Source organism: Acipenser ruthenus, chromosome 9 (assembly GCF_902713425.1).
Source record: "Acipenser ruthenus chromosome 9, fAciRut3.2 maternal haplotype, whole genome shotgun sequence".
NCBI classification, from domain to species: domain Eukaryota; kingdom Metazoa; phylum Chordata; class Actinopteri; order Acipenseriformes; family Acipenseridae; genus Acipenser; species Acipenser ruthenus.
The window spans coordinates 46472290-46494022 of record NC_081197.1 but is presented as its reverse complement, the minus strand read 5'-3'; the positions used below and the strand labels follow the sequence as shown (position 1 = coordinate 46494022).

At 39.4% G+C, this 21733-nt stretch overlaps 1 protein-coding gene across 8 annotated transcripts; it reads left to right on the top strand.

The window, feature by feature from the left end:
• Positions 1-263: 263 nt before the first annotated feature.
• On the top strand, positions 264-21354 carry LOC117405563 (BEN domain-containing protein 2-like). 8 transcript variants are annotated; one of them, XM_034923543.2, is made up of 11 exons: positions 264-482; positions 5000-5109; positions 11280-11354; positions 11898-11972; positions 12218-12322; positions 12693-13077; positions 13518-13790; positions 14521-14642; positions 15141-15357; positions 18314-18517; positions 18927-21354. In XM_034923543.2, exons 1-11 carry the CDS (start codon positions 467-469, stop codon positions 19073-19075), a joined length of 1731 nt encoding a protein of 576 aa, XP_034779434.1. In that variant the 5' UTR covers positions 264-466; the 3' UTR covers positions 19076-21354. The 8 variants fall into 8 exon arrangements, with proteins under 8 accessions (XP_034779434.1, XP_034779433.1, XP_058886087.1 ...); XM_034923542.2 differs by having other exon boundaries at positions 4997-5109; XM_059030104.1 differs by lacking the exon at positions 264-482 and adding an exon at positions 504-749 and having other exon boundaries at positions 11901-11972.
• The last annotated feature ends 379 nt before the right edge of the window (positions 21355-21733 follow it).

Here is a 21733-nt window from a genome sequence, read left to right as displayed (position 1 = left end):
TATTATAAAAGTCTTACAATCAACTCCATTAATAGTTCGGAATTATGGTTCACCATTAAAACGTATTTTTACAAAACAATAAATAAATTAAATAGAATAAATTTTAAAAAAAGGTTAACCTTGTCTCAAGTGTTAATATAATTTTGGTATTTTTAAATTGTCTTTTTTAGTAACGCGCTGTGAAAACAGCCCCTAATGGAAGAACACATAATATTTTCCCACAGTGTCACTGAAGCCTTCATGTCCGCTCAAGCCCAGACACGGCTGTGTGGAGCATTAACATACTCCTGTAGTACAGGACATGTTATTTAACGCGCAGCTGCAGTGCTGTGAACGGTAGTAACCACGAAAGCAGGCGTCTTCCGTTCGCCATGTTACAACGTCTGGAACAAACGGGAATTAAATACATGAAGGCGCTCTGCTCTGCTTTGGGGAACAAAAACATTCGAAATACATCCTGTTCACAATGTCTGCTGCAGATGGTAAGACGGCTTGAGACATTTTTTTACTCGTGTATCTTTCTTTAAAAGAGTTACATAAACTATTTCAGCGTAATCATGTTTATTCTTTTGTGCACCGAAACACACATCCAGGTGCTGGCTTTTCAGTCGGCTCCACTTCTCTCTGATTGGGTGGTGATGTATCCGTTCACAACGTAGCCTGGAGTTGGATGTCATGTGTGCACCTTGCACTGCATCAGCGTCAGCCATGTCTACTTTTTATTCCACAGTACTGCAGAAGATATTGTTGTAAAGTACCTTATTATTATTTTATTGCAAATTGTAGAATTCAGTTCTCCTGTAGCTGATAATATCTACATGACAAAATAATGCACAGTACATAAACAGCCATATGTGCACTCGTTACACTGTATTTTTTTCGGTGTAGATTGGAATTGAATGCAAGACGCGCCGTCTTGAAGCTTTATGGACAGTACCAACCACGCTAATATCATGTTGGATGTTTGTTTACATTTTTTGTCGTTTTTTTTTTGTCTTGATACATTTTTCAAAGGTAGTAGTTTCAGCTAAACTGACTTGATACATTGTACACGATACACGAAGGATATTGGTATTGTACAGGCACACATAGTCTTGGTCTTGCTGTATAATTTTAAAACCTCCTGCATATCTGAATATTATGTCTATAGACTAGTAGAGTAACGCAGTTGTAAAATTAAGCTATTTTTGACTAACCATGTTATTTAATCAGGTCAAGGGGCAAAGGTTATAGAGGTCAAAATGCGGTTGACGGGCAAACACTCATGTAATCAGCTTTTTACTCAAAAACGGTCTGAAGCACAAACCGTTTTTGATTAAAAGATTGGTTAAAGTTTGGGGGGGTGGGCTCTCCATCAACCACGTTTTTATCTCTTTCTAACTTCTGACATTTTGACCTGATGAGTCTAAAAATGTAAATTTATTTATTTATTTATTTTTACCTATTGTTTTGTTACCTATTGGGTGATTTGTCATGGAACGACCCAACTATCTTATCTCAGAGGGGGTCGTTGTACTACATTGTAGTTGCTGTATTAGCGTTTGAAATGAACAATGTCAGGGACAGTAGTGTGTCCAAAGGCCTATTCACACTGCACGCGATGCAACAAGCTACACATGTAGTTTTGATACAAGCCGTTCACACTACCTGCGATGCGACTGGGTGACAAAAAAATAGGATTGGTGTCATATTTTTGTGATGTTTATCATGTGGCAGCTAGTGAACTGACCAATGACCAATCAGAGGTGATGCGCCAATGAAATCGCGTGCGCCTGTCGCTACTAGTGTGAAAGGTAGTGTCGCAGCGAAGTATAATTTTATCGCAGGACAAATCGCGTTGTCTCCAGTGCGAATAGGCCTTGAAACACTAAAGTACGTATACAGTAGTCTTCAGCTAAGAGAACACCCCTCGGGAAGCAAGCGAAGTGTTCTTATAGCCGAAGTGTTCTTTAAGACGTAGTTAGCCACCAGACACAATATGAATCAATCAATAAATAAATACATATGTATTACTTGTCATGATGCACGTGCATCAACATATGAAATTAATTGAATAAGTACAAGCAAAACAATAGGCAAGTGTATGCTAATAAACTATAATAATAAAGTAAAAGACAAACTAACGTTAATAAAACTAAAGCAAAACAACACGGTCAAAAAGCTTAACTCGCTATGTACTATGAAATTAGCTGCCGGGGGTGTTTTGGGCTATCACAGTGGCAGAGGCAAAAATAACGGCTGTTACTTAGGGTTAACTTAACGTTAATAAACTGTCAAACTAAATTAACACAGCACCCCTACACACGTTACAAAATGCAGCAGCAATATACAAGACATGGACATTGTTTAACAGAATGGTGAAGCAACTCACCAGAATGGGAATCACCAAATTGCTCGGCGACTTGATTTCAGGTTTTTTTCAAGAACACAAGCACATTCCAACTTTGTGTAGCAAGAGAAACAGCAGCGCATTTTGTCATTTGTTTACATGCCATTTTGTAGCGATGAGGTGCCCTCGTGGAAATCAGAATACAAAACAATTCAATGATATGACGGCCGTTCTGGAAAGGTTTAATAAACCAATCAGTGTCCCTTAAGACACTCTCATGATGACAAGTCATTTTTTTCCAAAACAGTACTGTCTCCATGGTGAACGAATCGCTATCGGTGCCAAGATGGTGTTCTTTTTTTTAAATTATTAATCGCCAAGTCACGCACATCAGCAAAAATCACCCACGACCATCGTGACTAAATCCTAGCACTAAACATAGTTAAACTGGGCAGTTTGTTTTTCATGTAAAGTGACAGCATGTAAAAAGTGAAACTGAATTCCCAACACTGCCTTTCAAAATATATATATATATATATGCAATTGAATCCATCTGTTAATAGAAGGTATTGTATCTTACAGGATTGGATATGACAGGTTCTATGTACAAGATACAGTATAACTTTCTTTACTGGAATATACTTAATTAAAATAGGTACCTAGTGCAGAAAGTCTAACATAAAGAGGCTGAGTCAGCATCTTTGCATCAGCATTGGAAACACATACAGGGTTTCCAGGTGGATCTTATTTTTTTACACACCTGATTGTCTGAGCTATTGGAGGTCACTGTATTGTGAACCGCTGGCCTGAATTGTACTCAACATTAACATTTACTACAAGAGGTTTTTCCACGCACTGTTAGACCTATGCTATTGAAACCTGAATTGTCAAAATTGTGAAGGCAAGGGGGCTCCCGAGTGGCGCATCCAGTACAGGCGCTCCGCGTGGAGTGCTGGATGCACTCTCTAGTCGGGAGATCGCAGGTTCAAATCAAGTGTGTCATTGCCGACCATGACCAGGAGTTCCCAGGGGGCGGCACACAATTGGCCGAGCGCTGCCTGGGTAGGGAGGGCTTAGGTCGGCAAGGCAATCCATGGTTCACCTCGCACCAGCGACCCCTGTGGATGATAGGGTGCCTGCGGGTCTGCAGTGGAGCATTCAGATCTGTGTTGTCCTCCAGCACTATAGGTCTGATGGCTTTGCTGTGGATCCGCTGTGCCAAAAATGATGGCTTGGCAAGAACACGTTTCGGAGGACGCATGTTTCAGCCCCCATTTCCCGAGTTGGGGGGGGGGGGGGGGGGTGGAGGTTTGCAGCGGTGAACCGACTAAAAATTGTGAAGGCTGTATTTTTGAGAAACACTTTTGTGCTCAGGAATATAACATCTCAGGGATGGACATATTGAATAGCAGTTTCACCCATTCCAGGTTTTAATAGGAGCTTGAGTAGCTACAGTGTGTAGGTAACAAGCTCGTGTGTCTTATTAAACTCATAGTAAATCCATGAATGGATCAAACTGCTATGCAATTGGAGTCTTATTTCTATCCCTGCGTCTTATTATTTAGATGACTCTTTTTTGCAATGGTTTTGAATGGTGTATGACTGGAATCTGAAGCCCTGACTGTTTCTCCACAGAGCAGGGGTAGCACATTAATGCCTCTTTTCCACTTACAACCGAGCCGCACTGGGCTTAGGAGGAGCCTTGTTGTTTTTCCACTACAGAGGATCTGTATTTGAGTTGACAGTAACGGATCAAAAGGTTATGGTTGTGTTTTTCTTCGTTTTCGTTCTTCATGTATTACTGAACTCACTGTACGCCATGTTGTTTGTCTTCCTTGAGTGTAATGACGAAAATTATTTACCCTGCCCCTGGTCATGCTTGGCTCGGAGCCAGATTCAGATATGTTGTGAGGCCAGAGTTTAACGGTTTGGCTTTCGCTCAGCTCGACAGATAGCCAGTGGAAAAGCACCCGTACCATGAGGATGTGCTAGTGGAAAAGGGATATAAGTGTCAATGTAAGCATCCCCATACAGCCTTGTATCTGCCGAGCATGCTCAGTAGGGACCACCCTTTTAAGAGGTTGAGGCCTCCATGAAAGTTTGGCCTCCATGAAAGATGTGTTGTGGTAATGTGCTATGGACTATCGACCTTCAAACTCATTTCCATATTCAAACCCTGACTAATGCAGTAATTGCATTTCTCTTGAAACAAAATGGACCATATTATCAATGTGTTCTCTTCAGTCTTTAATTAGGCAAAACTATTTTTTTCTTGAAGGAGAAAATTATGTTCTATATAACTAGCAGGTGTTCTCCTCATTTCTAAATAAAGGTAATTAAAGACTGGAGAGAACGCTTTGAAAGTATGCCCTAAAGGTTTTTTCTTTACTCCGGCTTGTAATTTTACACCATTTTCTTTGCAAAGGTGAAAGACACCCATTAAAAGTTACAGAACAACTCAGAACTGCAATTTAAGGGCTCTGGAGTATCTCAAAGTTGTTTCCCACAAATTATGGAACATTAACAGATGCTTTTCTCCTTTCAAACGAAATCGTGCAAATTACACTCTGGAGTAAAAAGCTTTAAAAATTGGCTCCATTAACTTGATGTTTCTCTACCTTTCTGTCTCTCTCTCTCTCTCTCTCTCTCTCTCTTGCTGTGTGCCAGCAGATCATCAGACTGAAGCTCCGGGCATATTGTTGAGCTCAAAGGTACTGCAGAACAGATACAGCTTTAGCACTAGAAGAAAAAGCAACTCCTCATCGGCAACAACTAGCATGGTATGTAAAGCGTACGTCGATTTGTTTATTTTGCAGTTGGTTTTCTATTGTAGAGCATAGATCAAGAGTGTAATTACACTTTGTTCCACAGTGACTCTGGGTGAAAAACTACATTTGAAGAGGTTGGGCAATCTGCTGGCCCATGTATTCATGTCTTTAAATGTGCGGTCTTGTATAAGGAATAGGCTTTAACAAACTATTGTTGTTTTCCTTAAATCGGAAATATGAAAAAAAAAGTCTGCAACCCTCAGGAATTCCTGAGTCCTGTTTCGTTTTACTCTGTGCACCTCATTGAATCTGTGAATTGTTGCCAGCGCCACTCTTTTTAATGGGACATAAATGACAACACTATATTTTTTGAATTAAACTGGAGCAATGTTTACATTACACTCTTTGAAAACAATCTCTTATGTGATCCTAAATCTTTGACACAGTGCTATGTACTGTATAGTTGGTCCTATATTATCAGCAACCAGCTTGTTTCTTGGCATGACCCTAAGATTTCAAATGTTTGAATACACTGTATATAAGGATGTAGACTACTATTTTCAAACTAGTGTACATTTTCATATAATGTCGAAAGGTATGTCATTTTTGACGGTTTATGTTGGTGTCATGTTCATGTTTACTTTAAAAACATCACTGCGACTTTAAATGTCTACTAGATTGACCAATCAATAGGTCATCATTTACCATTTGTTTCTGCTACGCTAATAAAAATAAATAAATAAATACATTTAAAAAACTTCATACCGTTAAAATTAACCAAATAATGTCACCCGGAAGTTAAATAAAATAAAAAAAAACGGTTAATAAATAAAATACGTTAGTGTTCATTATGTTTGACTATTATACGGTTACATTGATATTCGCATATAGCGCCATAAAAGCCATTACACTGTTGTTCAAACAGTCTTTATTTAAAGAAGACGAAAGTACTCAAAGGGAAATGAATGAAGGCACTGAGGCAACACTGACGCTGAGCAGGACCAGACTGCCCAACTTCAGCAGTGATGAAACCGAGATCCTCCTTACGGAAGTGGAGACGATGTTCCACAGGCGGACTGCAGGAAACAGGGATCCCCTTGCACTCAGGAGAAGCAAGTGGCAAGAAATTGCTGATAAAATCAGTGCCGTCTCAGGAATGGCGAGGGAGCCCAAGCACTTAAAGAAGAAGTTGAATGACCTTCGTCGCAGGGTGAGAACGAGGCTAGCGAAGAGCCAGGCAGACAAGAGGACTGGAGGGGCTCCGTCGCCCTCCTCACGCCTCTCCCGACTGGACGAGAGGGTCCTCGCTATAATGCCTGATCTCGCCAGAAGTGCAGAGACGGGAGTCGATACCCTTCACATGCAGCTCCGCTCCCTTGAGGGTGAGTACAGTAGTTCTATTATTTTGTTAATGAAGGTTTTTTTTGGGGGGGGGGATTTTTATGATGTTTATGATAACGTTAGGAACATTTCACTTTTATATTCAATTTAAAATACCATCGCTTTGGTTATTAAATTAACTATAATATTTTTTTTATTTTGTATTTTTATGTACACTCCTTCAAACAAACAAGACAAATGCAGTATTTATGCCTTTTAAGAATATGAAAACTCGGATTAAACGAATCTCCTGATTTTATGATTTTTTTTATATGGTCCTGGCCACATTTAGCAGTTGCTTTATTGTAAATTCTTTTTTAATACAAATTCACACATTTCCTGTTTGAGCTGATTACAGTGTAACTGTAACTTCATTAAAAAAACTGACAGTGTGCATTTGGATTAGACTCTTGATAATAAGAATTACTGATTTTGCTGGCACATTGTTTAACTAGGGAAGTACTTGTATTTATTGGACTGTATAAATTAGCCGTTACATTTTCAGAAATGTATTTTGCAGAGGGCTGCTCATATTGCTTAGACGGATCTTCGTGTTGGGCACACGACATCCTCACAGGAGGAGGTATTCATCTTTTTCTTTGTATTTAAAGCCGTACACAGAACTATCATTTCCAAACAAGGATTCAATATTACCTTTAATAAGTTGGTTCTTTCTAGTTTTATGCCAGTGTAGTTTTTGTATTCCTCTTAGAAAATGTGTCTTTGCACTTCATAGGTAAAATAAGAGTGGCACTTGACAGTGAATACATTCACCAACCTGTTCACCTCTCTACAGGGAAGCACCCTGGTTGCAGAATGAGCCCTGTGCTGTCACTGTCCTCTGATTATGACACAGGTACATGTAAAACAGTAGTTGAAATGAACAGTAACATTTATTTCCATTCTCTGTGAATACTGAATATTCTCTGCGATGAATATAAAGCAGAGGTTTCTTTTATAGCTGTATATATGTCACATCTGTATTTTAAGCTATATCTTTAGAATGTTCATCCAGTTCTGGTATTAGCATTCAGTGGCACTTGCAGAATGATGTTCTGTTCTGCATTTTGTGGATATACACTGCCTGGCCACTTTGAGGACCGATCTACTCGAACAGATTTGGCATCGCTCTGAATTAGAATTGCAAACTAGGTTGATCATGTGACTCGTGATCTCTACAAGTGGCCAGGCAGGAAAGGTCCTAGACCCACTTTTTAAATAAATATTAACACCTGTAATGTGTCCTGTAATATAACTGTGAATAACTACATGGGGCAAGGGTCTGTAGCAATCCAGGGGTACAAGAGAGGTTTTCTAAAGAAAATAATCAGCAGTATTGTTCATTTGTAACTTTTTTTCTTTCTTTTTTTCCCAGACAACCAGTCTACCTCGTCATTGGACAGACTTATGGAGGAGGGACACGCTACTCCTTACCTGCTGCATAGTAAGTTTCCTTTCACAGTTGTCTTTCACAGTGTAGCATATGCAGGGATGGGAAACTCCAGTCTCAATCTTTGTTACAACCATGTTCCTTATTGTTTAATTGGACTTTGTAAACTTCCATCCAGGTCTTAAAGCAGGTAGTTGTTTCAATATACCCGTTAAACCACAGTTGCCCATCCCTAACATGCAGCATGGAAAGAAGTGTACAGTTTGCTTTTAAATGAACCCTTGCCCTCTTTTACAGGGCAAGGTGTAACAGCACCAAAGGGTCAATCAGGACCTGGTGCGAGGAATATGAGGTCCCATGAGAAAGGTTACTAGAGTTAGGGTTACTCATTACTAATGTGATAAACATGTTTGAAATGATGTGCCCTTTGCACACATCTTAAAATTAACAGTTATTTCAATAATGGTTTGGATAAAATAAAATGTGATATTCATGAAACTGTCTAAACTGCTGTTGCTATAATTTCACTGTATTAACATTAAGGTCTTGCAATTATAAAGTAATGCCATATTTATATAAGCTTATAATACATTTATTTTTTCCTCCGTTCCAAAGCAGCCCCAAAAATACAATCTCCCATATCTGAGGGGAGTGGAAAAGAAGCAGGCCCCCCAAGGGCTAGGCTGGGAACAGGGAGCATCCGTGCTGAGTTTCTTCCGAGCAGGGAACCCGCTGAAACTCCAGCTAGCCATCCTAGGCACTCCACCCAAGCCAGCCCCCAAAGGGCTCCTCTGCTAGGGCAAAAGGAGGCTGAGTGGTGCATCTCATCCCACGAATTGTTGGCTTTCCAGCAGGGACTAAAGGGAGCCATGGAGTCTGGTTTCCGCAGTATAGGCAGTCATCTCGCAGACATTCATCGGGACCTGGTCCGGTTGGACTCCACCATGTCCCGGATGTCAGACAGGTTAGATGCCAACTTTGCCACCCTTGCAGAGGCTTTACAGGAGCGGAGGCCAACCTCTGCTCCCACACCTCCAGAGTCTGTACGGCTACATTCCTCTCAGTCTTCCTCTTCCCCACGGATACCAAGGGCACCTGCTGCTTCTGCTGCAGAGACCTTCTGAACCAACAGCAGACATCTCCGGAGGACCCTGGCACAGCGCCACAACACCAGTCCACAAAGCACTGCCACCAGGACTGGTGATCTACAGGAGAAAGCAGCTGGGTTAGGCAAAAATATAAAAGATATATAAAAGATTAGAATAAAAATAACCCAGATTTGTATATTTCCAAAACCTTGCATGTGTCTCCTTGGATCAGGAATCTACCACACTGAGCTGATTTCTTTAAGAAATACTGAAACTGAAGCAAACCCTTCTTTCTGGTATGGTAGTTGTAGTCTGATGGTATTTTACTGTCGTCGCTTGGTTGGTGGATATTGCATTGCATTATTATTTCACATTAATACTGTATATAAAAATAAAAGTCATATCAATCAATGTGTGTGTGTGCGTGTGTGTCTCATGTATTTAAAAAAATGGCACATTCAAATAAGAAACTTCATACTGCTAAGATTAACCAGAATTAAAGTACAGTGCTCATTTTGAGCTGTCTCTTATCTATGTACAGATGGAAGTGCACTCCTGTCAAGGCATCAGACTGAAAATACCATTTATTCAATCCAACCACAGAATGTTAGGCGAATTGCACTGTTCCTTTTCAACGCTGCGTTGCTAAGCAGATGCAGAGCTTGATATAAGGAAAGCAATTCTCCAAATGCAGCGGTTTCATTTCAATTTCAATGTATTTTCTGTTCTATAGTTGTTATATAAACAGAAAACGTTGATCAAATTCTGTGGTTATTTCACTCGCGAGGACAGGCATAAACAACTGCAGTACTCTGAACACTCATGTTTTGTGCTCTTATACTTTTGCTGCTTTTTCAATCTGACTTGTATAATGAAATACCAATATTTAAGTAGGCTAATTTAAAAAAAAAAAAAAAAAAAAAAAATCTGCTAAAATGGCATACCTTGACGAAATGATGGAATCTCATGAAGTTACATAAAAAACGGCAGCAATTGTCAAACGTTTAGGTATTATAAACCACATAGATTTATGAAAAGAAAAATAAATACTACAATGGCTAAACTCTCCTCTCTAGAGACTTGGGGGGGTGTTTTCAGACTGTTTACAGCTGTCTTTAAATCATTTATTAATGAGAACAAGCAACTCATTCATAGATCTCAGATTGTATTGCTTGTTTGGTTCTGGTTTTGTCAAATCAACAGGCGTTTTTATCCTTTCAAAATAAAAACCTGAGTTAATTAAAGGCTGGAGTAAATGCTTTGAAAATACAATCACTTCATGTTTCTCTGTGTTCCTAGCACTTAAGAATGTTACTAAACTAATGATTACACTGGCCCGAGTAGCTGGTAAGAGCAGCGGTTTTGTATTCCGCTGTGGGAGTTTACCTGGTTCCTCGGCACTTTTATAAAGCTTGTTTTAGTGGAGCTGGTTAGGGGGATGAATCCTTATCCGTATATGTCTGAATCAAGATTGTGAGGAGGGGGAGAAATATTTGTGCTGCTCTTGGCAGCTCTGAAATGTTCCTTTCAGAGGGGTTTTACAGGAGACGAAACTTTCTTATAAAAATGTAATGTTGCGTGCTGTAGATTGAAATTGGTTTTGCCCCAAATCTATGCCAAGTCATAGTAAAATCTAACTTCATTATAATGTAACTCAAAGATACTCAAGCTGCTGCTAAGCCTCTTTCTGGGAAGAAATAAAACAGTGCACATTGCATTTCAATAGAGGGTGTAATTGGATGCAAACTCTGGGACAATTGACTTGCATGGTGTTGCCCAATATTAGAAGTGTGTGTATAAGAAGCTGAGTATGTTAACTGTCCTAATTACTGTGCAGTTTTCTATGTTTTCCCATGTTCCAATGTGTCATGGTTTCCCATGAGAATTCATGCTTTCCTGTATTTTCACCATGTTTTACTACTGTCCTATAATTTAATAATACTACATTTTGTTTTACTGTAGGACTTGCTTCTATGTTTTTCTGCTTCTCTCCTTTTCCCATACTTTGCACTGGAGCCCTGGAGCCAAGCCTTAATAATCCAGAGAGTGTTGTATATCCTAATGTCTCTGGGAGTGGGGCATATGTTCAGTGTTTGCTTTAGTCTGTAATTAAGAGCCCTTTAATTATAATACTTGTGTGTTTGGTTCATGTTTTTTTTTCTTTCTAAAAAAAAGAGTAAATTAAAGACAGAAGTAAACACTTTGAAAATATGCCACTGGTTGCCTTTAGTGTTAGCAGAAAAAAGCAGTTTAGCTTTCTATTTGTGAAAAAAATATATATTTATATATGTATGTAAATGTATGTTTGATTTGTCTCCTTCCAGGTCTCAGAACTGCCTGAAGAACCAGTGTGCAATGCGATTCCAGGTGTTGTTTATGAATACCAGCCTAAATATGATGTGAGTATATATTTATGCCTGGTAATGTTATTGGTTTGGTTTATTTTGTCTGGCATAAAATGGGCATGCCACCAAAGTAAAAGTATTGTAATGTCTTTCAGTGAATTTTGTTTTTAGTGTCTGTTTAGAAATGTAATGTTTTGACACCCTACTGGAGAGTGCTAGTCATATTGAGCTGGTAAACCACTGCTCCACATATAAAATATAAAAATGAACAATGGTAAACCTTTTAAAGGGTTCGTAATATCTTCCTGTAATCCATAGTGGTGTCCTAGAATCTAGATTTTAATCATTTTTCTGCCTCCATTTGCCAAGTGTCATCTCTTTGATGAAAGTCCACTTGCCAATGCTATTAATGCAGTTCAGTAATCAAGACATTAATTGTTGTTGCACTGGATCCAATTTGGTTGCTTAAACTCAAGGGTGAGAGGGGATTCTAGTGGTAATAGATCAAAGCAGACGACTGTGGGTATCAGTAATCGAGGAGTGTAAAGGAGAGTATTTTTTTCTTTTTATAATTGTAATTGTCTTCTAATCCAACAGCAGTATGGCATTTCTGGAGATTATTACAGTGTTGATCAACAGAGAACACTGGGGGAGATCCTCACCTACTGCCAGGTAGGAGTCTCTAGACAGTTTGCATGTGGTTAACAAAGGATCGTTCACGGAGATAGTTTGGTATACTGAAAACTGCAATGCAGATGTTTCAGATATGAATAGGAGAGCTGATTCCAGGCTATATTTATCTGTAAGTGCCGCCAGAGCAAATAAACTAATCCTGTTTTACAAAGCATGTCTATATTACAGGTGCTGGACCCTGATCAGTTCACATATAATCATTGTTTTGTTAACCTATCTACCAGGTCATGTATGATGCCATCCGGAAGCTCGATCAGAAATTTGACCAACTCCAAGCGAAAGTCACAAATGTGCAGGCTGTGCATTTGGGTCCCTCGCTGTTAAAAAAAGTGAGTATAATAACGAGATATACTCATGCTTTTTATGAAGCCCAAACTACATATGAAAGTGATGACATTTGTCTTCCCGGCAGGTATCATTCACTAATTTGTACAGGTACAGTGTTATAAATTGCTGCATAAACTCCCCTTTACAGACTACGGCAACGTTTCAGAAATAAAACCATTGTAATGAAACAACTTTCTGTGACGAAGATTTGAACTAAATTGAAATATTTCCTGCACATCTCCTGCGCATTCACACTTACACTGCTATTTTTCAGTGCTGTTCACATTCTAATTCTACCAATTAACCCCTAGTATCCCCATCTCTTCGGTGCCTCCTCTGAAATTCCATTCTCTGTTATGTTTGGCTTTCCAGAAACCAGTGGTACCTCCCAGTACAGACGTTGATGAGGTCCACATACAGGTCTCTCCCGAGGGCAATGCTGGGCTGACGATGCCTCAGCAGATCCAGACATGCCCCCCTTTCTTCCAGCACCAAGTTGGTGCTGAGCAGCCTGATATCGTATCTCCAGCTCCCAGCGTCCACAGCCCTTCACTGGTGCTACCTTTCCAGTCCCCAAATCAGCACAGTGTGCATCTACACTCCATCGTCTCTACCGATTTCACAGCACAGGACCCAGAGCCCTGCCACAGCATTGGTGAGGCCAGCAGAGATCATCTGTTAGAGGAGGCTGATGTCAAAGCCAGACACAAGACCAAACAAGTTGGCCAGCCTTCGAGACGCTCCTGTACCAGTCCAGGTATGTGCGTGAGGTTTGTACAATAAACAATGCATACAGTCTAAAACTGATTTTGAGTACTGCAACAACATCTAGCAAGGTAACACAATAAAATATACCTGCACTTAAACCAAGAGCTCATAGTTTTGTACTCTTTGTCAGCAAGTTTTTCTCTTCATTTAGAAACTAAAATCCCTGTGAAGTGTTCTCAATGTCACATCACTACACGTATGTATGTTAAGATCTTGCATCCCATGCAATGCAGGGTATTTATTTATAGATTGTTTTGATCTGTTTATCGATTTAAACAGGGCCCACACCAGCATTCACAACATGGGCCTGTGGTACAAAAATGTAATTTAACACTGAATTCAAGAGCAGAGGGAGCGTGGATCTAAACATAAAAAATAAGACAATGCAGTAGAATACAGAATGGGGTTCAGAGAGTGTCTCTTCTGCAGACAGACCAGGGCTGCCAGACATGGATGATACTTCTTTCTCAATCCCTGCTGCTTCCATTCTGCACACAGAGTTGATTGGGGACCCTGGACGAAAGGTTACAATTCCTACGAATGTGCTGCAGAAACTTTCCCAAAAAACAAATCCGAGGAACACTGTGCGATTCCTGCTGCGTGCCCTGTTCTCTATCGAAACTCTGACCTGCAGCAATGTAATGGGGGACGTGGGGCGAGGGCTCAGCAAACTAGACCCCAATAAAATAGCAGCTATGAGAGGTAAACAACTTCAGTTATTTATTTTTTTGTCAGTACAACTTTGCAAAAAAAAAAAACAAATGCATTTCTTTAAAACATTTTTTAAAAAATCATGTTTTAACCATGGACCAGATATTACTTATTACTGTAAAGCCTGTTGTCAGTTCAGATGTCTTTATTCAGAAAAGATCCTGGATGGAATATTTATAATAGAGATTGAACTATCCATTTTCCCCAATTAGATGGTGCCCTACAAAGTAAAATCTAATGCAGTATCACACTGCAAAGATTACCATTACATTTCTCCTGCAGTTTCTTAATACAAATTGATGAGATGTAGAATATATGTCTGATATCATGACCCTGTCTTGACTCTACAGCCTGTAGAATATTTGTATTTTTAAACTACCCACTTATAAAAAAAATGAGCATATTGCACAAGTGGGTCTACTTAGGATTTGATACACACAGAAAAAATAAGAATGTGCCAATAAAGTGTATTTCTGCAAGTAGACCCTATAGGTGAAGTTCCATACTAAATATTTTATTTTTGGTCGTCACCTGTAGGCAAAATACTGTAACCATCTTATAGACCCTTGTTCAATCAAATCCTTTTCCGGTTTCAAAGACTTATGAAGTACATGGCTTGAATGAATTCAGACTCATGGGATCAGGTGTTTTGATATGACCGCTGTAGAGGAAAGGGCTTCACCATGTAGATTCCTTCATCTGCCTTCATTGTTTCAATTAGAATGGCTTGTTGAAAGATTTCCGAGTTACGATCTGCGGGAAAAAGGGAGAGACTGGAGGGCCTGCATTTCAATCATAAATTCCGCTGTGAGGCAAATGCGCTTTGAAGCAAGAAAACTTAGAGTAAGTAACAATAAAAAAGAACAGCCAAAGAACTTACACTGTGAAAGAGTTACTGTAAGCATGTACAGTGGTAGACATTTCCAAACGTGCTAGCAATGTGTATGCCGTGAATAAGGATTATTATCCAATATGTTTTCTTGGTTTAGGAGTATGAAGGGTATTGGATGTTTTAAGCTAACCACATTTGTAGTGTACTGTATGCACGACTATGATGAGGCTGTAATTAACAACAGTCATGGCATACAATACAACTATACAGTTTACTTTGGACCATGAGGGGGGGGGGGGGGGGGGGTTATAACATCTATTACAACAAGTTATTGAGAGAATACGAATCGGGATATTTAGAGGAACCTTTCGGTCCTTGCATTCGTAAGTATGTCACACGTTTGGGTCGTGTGCTTTTGGTCATGGCTACTTCAAGATACTGATCTTGTATTCACAGCCACGATGGCGGAGGATGCATGTTACTAACAGAGCTGTTACACTTTAAAATAGAAACTTCAGATGAACTCAACTGGACAAGCAAATCCACCAGGAGAGACCCCTCACAATGAGAAAGATGAACAAAGAGAAGGAGACAGAACAGAAGAGCAGCCGTTGGGAATGGTGGAGGCAGCTGAGATCTGTGTGGAGCTGGAATCTGACAGTGAGGAAGAGTACAGCTCCCTACCAGTCCTGGAGAGTCCGAAGCTGTTCAGTGAGGAGTCTGTCGGTATGTGGTTTGTGAGGGTCATATATAGTCTTGCTTAGGAGAAACTCCTTGTCATGTCTATGTTAGTGGTTGAGCAGTACTGTGACATTCAAACTTAATTATATATTTTGTTGCTGGATGGAACGCGCGCACACACACACACACATACAGACGTGCTCAAATTTGTTGGTACCCTTACAGCTCATTGAAATAATGCTTCATTCCTCCTGAAAAGTGATGAAATTAAAAGCTATTTTATCATGTATACATGCATGCCTTTGGTATGTCATAGAATAAAGCAAAGAAGCTGTGAAAAGAGATGAATTATTGCTTATTCTACAAAGATATTCTAAAATGGCCTGGACACATTTGTTGGTACCCCTTAGAAAAGATAATAAATAATTGGATTATAGTGATATTTCAAACTAATTAGTTGATTTAATTAGTATCACACATGTCTCCAATCTTGTAATCAGTCATTCAGCCTATTTAAATGGAGAAAAGTAGTCACTGTGCTGTTTGGTATCATTGTGTGCACCACACTGAACATGGACCAGAGAAAGCAAAGGAGAGAGTTGTCTGAGGAGATCAGAAAGAAAATAATAGACAAGCATGGTAAAGGTAAAGGCTACAAGACCATCTCCAAGCAGCTTGATGTTCCTGTGACAACAGTTGCAAATATTATTAAGAGGTTTAAGGTCCATGGAACTGTAGCCAACCTCCCTGGGCGCAGCTGCAAGAGGAAAATTGACCCCAGATTGAACAGAAGGATAGTGCGAATGGTAGAAAAAGAACCAAGGATAACTGCCAAAGAGATACAAGCTGAACTCCAAGGTGAAGGTACGTCAGTTTCTGATCGCACCATCCGTCGCTTTTTGAGCGAAAGTGGGCTCCATGGAAGAAGACCCAGGAGGACTCCACTTTTGAAAGAAAAACATAAAAAAGCCAGACTGGAATTTGCTAAAATGCATATTGACAAGCCACAATCCTTCTGGGAGAATGTCCTTTGGACAGATGAGTCAAAACTGGAGCTTTTTGGCAAGTCACATCAGCTCTATGTTCACAGATGAAAAAATGAAGCTTTCAAAGAAAAGAACACCATACCTACAGTGAAACATGGAGGAGGCTCGGTTATGTTTTGGGGCTGCTTTGCTGCGCCTGGCACAGGGTGCCTTGAATCTGTGCAGGGCACAATGAAATCTCAAGACTATCAAGGCATTCTAGAGCGAAATGTACTGCCCAGTGTCAGAAAGCTCTGTCTCAGTCACAGGTCATGGGTCCTCCAACAGGATAATGACCCAAAACACACAGCTAAAAGCACCCAAGAATGGATAAAAACAAAACATTGGACTATTCTGAAGTGGCCTTCTATGAGTCCTGATCTGAATCCTATCAAACATCTATGGAAAGAGCTGAAACTTGCAGTCTGGAGAAGGCACCCATCAAACCTGAGACAGCTGGAGCAGTTTGCTCAGGAAGAGTGGGCCAAACTACCTGTTAACAGGTGCAGAAGTCTCATTGAGAGCTACAGAAAACGTTTGATTGCAGTGATTGCCTCTAAAGGTTGTGCAACAAAATATTAGGTTAGTGGTCCCATCATTTTTGTCCATGCCATTTTCATTTGTTTTATTATTTACAATATTATGTTGAATAAAAAATCAAAAGCAAAGTCTGATTTCTATTAAATATGGAATAAACAATGGTGGAATTACTTTTGTCAGTTTCAAGTTATTTCAGAGAAAATTGTGCATTCTTCGTTTTTTGTGGAGGGGTACCAACAAATTTGAGCACGTCTGTATATCTATAGATATAGATAGCTAGAGAGTCCAAGGAAAATCAGGATCCAACAGGATTAATCATTAGAAATACCTAATGAAGAAGAAAAGTAAATGATAAACTGAAAACTAATTTTTAAAAAAGTGAGTATTCAGTTTATCAGTTACTTCATTATATATATATATATATTAATATATATATGTAGTACCAGTTGTCTCCGCTACGACAACGTTCTTTAGTATAATTTTCAAACTCTTAATTGTCAAACAGCCGCAGAGACAGGTTTGGTAGCACATTCATCAGAAACGTATTTTTATACTGTCATCTTATGTGGTAATTAAAGAAAGTGATCAACTCCATTTTTCATTTGGAATAGAATTTTTTGTCTTTATTATTAAAATATTGCTATAAAAATAAAACAACGCGTTTCGACACCAACTGTCTTCATCAGGAACAAGATATCTTCGTGAATTAACTACAAAACAGAGGATGACAAATAGTAGTTAAGCAAGTTAAACGTTGTTTTGTTTATTCCTGAAATAAATAGTATATAAAGTTGACAACGCATTTTATTTCTTTTTTCTTTGTTTTATTTCTTGCCATTGCCATTTCTTCACAGTAAACAGCGGCCATAGACACGTTTCATAAAGTAATAACATGGGGTTTACTTGTGCCTTTTTGTACTGAACAAGCAAATGAAAACTGAAATTTTACTTTAAACACTTCAAATAAATCAAACGTGGAAATGGCGTTGTAAAATGAAGGTGGAAAATAACTAATCGTTTTGGTTGTCGTTTATTACATTCCACATAACAGAAAGTCGCAAAATATATTCATTTCAGAATGACATGCTTGCCTTTTTTCTGTCCCATGAGATTCTGGCTCGCTCTAAAGCAGCACAATGCATTTTTGACCCAGATGGCCTTCCATAGAGATCACTATGCGTGTGCGCACATAATCTGGTTTGTTTATCTTTTTGCTGTCTAAAACTTTTAACTTTTGTGTTGATCCTGTGTTTTTATTTATTTATTTATTTATTAATTAATCTCACATATCACACAGAGCTCTTTTTCATTTGCCTTTTTTTTTTTTTTTTTTTTTTAAACTGTCGCGACACTTCTGGTGAGGCGGTAAATAAGTGCAAGGTATTTTTAACATTCAGGAATGAATTACTTCATTTTGACCGTTTTGCATTCCACAGAGTATCTTGGTAACCCCATGAGAGGAGTCAGGGTGGCCCACTCTGTGATGCTTGCAGCCAGGCAGAAGAGGAAGCCAGAGTCTGCAGCTCGTTTCCTCATCAGACACATATTCCCTGACCGAGTGCTGCTGAAAAGCAACGTGCACGGGAGCAAGGAGCGAGGCATCCCTGCCCTGGATTTCAGCAAGATCAGTGCACTGCGAGGTACACTGGGAGTAATGGCTGACGTTAGGGCTGTGCTTGGGATAGTTCATCTTGGGGTTTCCAGTCTTTCTGATCCCACTCAGTGGTACGTTATACAGGCCAGTTGCATGTCTGTGCGCTGTACTCAGACCCAACTGAAACCCTGATACAGACATGCTGATCTAGCATGTGTTATACTGAACTCCTGCTGTTCCTGAACTCCGGTTAAAACACTTTAACACAGGGAGGTGGTGGTGGTCAATATATTATTCAAAATGGGAAAGATTCAGTCATTTTGTACCAACTTTAACATGCAGAGGATAAATGAAACAAAAAAAAAGACTAAAATGTTCCTCCAAATATGTGCCACATAATGAAGCCCACTCGTTCCTTTTTAATTATTATTATTTATTTTTTTATCACTCCACAGAGTTCCTCAAAGAGCAATTCCCTGAGTTCAAGCTGAATGAAGATGGATATGATTGGAAAGTGTGTGTGATTGCCATGAACGCCACTATCCGCAGGTTCAGATACGACCTGCAAAAGTTCAAAAGAATGACCAGAGCTGACAGCCGCTAGGATGAGAACAGTCAACATCCACCTTCTTAAGATGAGCCTCAGTACAAACAATACTACCAGGCAAGACTGCAACCAATTTGACATGGTTATACATGGTTTTGTATTGTTCTTATTATATTTCTACTTACATTTTCATTGGTATTTTTAAAAAAAATACAGTTAAGACAAATAAGTTAAAATTGAAGAAACAATTGGCAAAATGTCAACAGTGGGCACATTTCCTATATCATACAGTTACTATTGTTAAGGCAATTTGCCTATAGTTGAAAATATGTGTGTAGTTTCATATTTAAAATGATCCTGTACTAATCAAGTTCAACTATCTAGTTTGATTAGCAGTAGTCTTGTCTTGTCCAGGCTATTCCACTGCCGACCGTGGGAGGAGGGCTTAGTTCGGCCAGGGTGTCCTCGGCTCACCGTGCACCAGCGACCCCTGTAGTCTGGCAGGGCGCCTGCAGGCTTGCCTGTAAGCTGCCCAGAGCTGCATTGTCCTCCGACGCTGTAGCTCTGAGGTTGCTGCATGGTGGGTCTGCACTGTGAAAAGAAGCGGTCGGCTAACGGCACACACTTCGGAGGACAGCGTGTGCTCATCTTCGCCCTCGCGAGTCAGCGCAGGGGTGGTAGCGGTGAGCTGAGCCTAAAATAATTGGCTATTCTAAATTGGGAGAAAATTATCAAAAAAACAATTGGTGATGACTACATTTTTTGAAAAAAAATAAGGCCAAATTGTGGAAAGCTAAGGATTCTATTTTTGTGGATGATGCTTTAATAATAATAAATTACCGAACAATTACCATGTTTGACCACCAGATGGAACCAATGACAGTGTCAAAGTAACAGTCTTAGTCTTTTTTCCTATCGGCTGTAAATCCCATTTATTGTACTGTAATCCTCCTGGTATCTGTAGCTTCTCTCTGCCTACAGCACTGCAGGGTTGTCTGCCTTACACACTGTTTATCAGTCTTTGTCCAGGGCATAATTCAGAAATTAGTCTGGTTCATCTGTTATAATGAGTGCCCTTCCCAATCAGAACATCTAAAGTATTCCTTGTGTAATACAAGATTCATCTTCCCTTGGACACAAATCAGATTATATTCACCCTCTGCATATCCTAGAAGTGGACTAATAGTGTTACATTTTTAACAAGGTTTTATCTCTATCTTAAACACATTGAAAATCGGTCAATTGCTTAACAGACAGGTCAGAAGTAAAGCTCTTCTGCTCATCCCTTTGGGTATTTTTTTATTTTTTTTCTTCAGTTTGTAAATGTCTGTTGTAAATGATAAAATACTGGCCTCTCAAGTGACATTGGATTTTATTTTTTTTATTATTGCTGTTTCTGTCACACTCTTAGGCGTTTGTGTGTAGATGAACATGTCTCATAGGATGTCTTAATGATTTCTTTCATATAAACCTTTAACATATGGTTGAAAGACAGCTCTTCCATCAAGCTTGTGAAGACGGCCGTATCCAGACGCTGACCCCTGAATGAACCCTGAAGGAGGTTTCCTGAAGCGTTGCCATTTCCTAACTACCTGTTTCTGCACAAGTCACAGGGGTAGCTGTCGTAGTCTGTCAATAAATGTTCCATGCAATCTCAATAATACCTTCATTTTGTCCATGGTATGTTGTTGTTGCTACCTGCCACATTTCAGTGCTGTATGGCACTGTCCCAGGCATGTTCAATGAAACTATCAGGTTAATTTAAACTAATTAGTACTGTACACACTGAAAGAGTCACCATAAGCAGAAGCATTCGCCTTACAGAGTAAGTAGCTTCCTATCACACATCCTTTACGTTGTTATGATGTTTGCAGTCATTGAGTGGTTCTTATTACAATCTCTTCAGTTCTGTGTTTTTCAGTATCCTGCCACAGATACAGGTAATACAGGCCAGCCAGAGTCTCTTTATGGTATGTTTATTGCCAGCAAAATAAAAGGAAACTCAATCACTCGATGGCTCTGGTTCTATGAAGACACATTGACTGATCTAGCCTATCTAACATGTATCTATGGCAGGCAACTAGAACATTAAAGCCGCTCCTGAACTCTGATGAAAGCACCTTAACACAGACTTAGCTTGAAGCTCTTTAAACATGTCAGCCCTCTGTTTACAACATTAGTGAAGAGTAGTCCAGACCACAGTTTGCCCAAGACTGAATGCAAGTCTCTGACTGAGGTACATTGGTGATTTTTGTGGCTTTTTGTGGTCTTTGCCTTTTAAAAAAGCACCAAAAATGTATATGCAGCACTGTGTCAAATAAAATGACTGGATTGTACATTTCTGGAGATTTGTTCTCATTTTAATTATGCAAAAATACAAAGACAATGCAACTTAACCTACCAGTCTCTAAGCCATGGGTTGTCAATGGAAGTATCCCCAGTTTTTTTAACTACTGGACTGTGGAAATAACTATACAACAAAAAGAATTCGCATGCTATAATAGTGAAATAATTTTGCACAGTTTGAGCAGCTAAAAGCACCTCTCTTCCAAACAACATGACAATAAGAGACACTGCATGGGCACTGGAGCTCTGTTACAGCGATTGGCAAATTAGGGTCAAATAGTATGAATTTTACCATAATTTTGTGTCTACGTGTTGGAGTCTTTGAATGAACAAAATGAGTTCTTCATTTCAAGCTGTGTACTGTATTTT

Bases quoted from the DNA above. Each gene is read 5' to 3' on its own strand.
- LOC117405563 (XM_059030102.1), top strand. From the start codon at position 671: ATGTCATGTGTGCACCTTGCACTGCATCAGCGTCAGCCATGTCTACTT. The intron at 750-4,999 runs GTAAAGTACCTT...GTGTGCCAGCAG, and splicing joins GTACTGCAGAAGATATTGTT to ATCATCAGACTGAAGCTCCG. The intron at 11,355-11,897 runs GTGAGTATATAT...CTAATCCAACAG, and splicing joins AATACCAGCCTAAATATGAT to CAGTATGGCATTTCTGGAGA.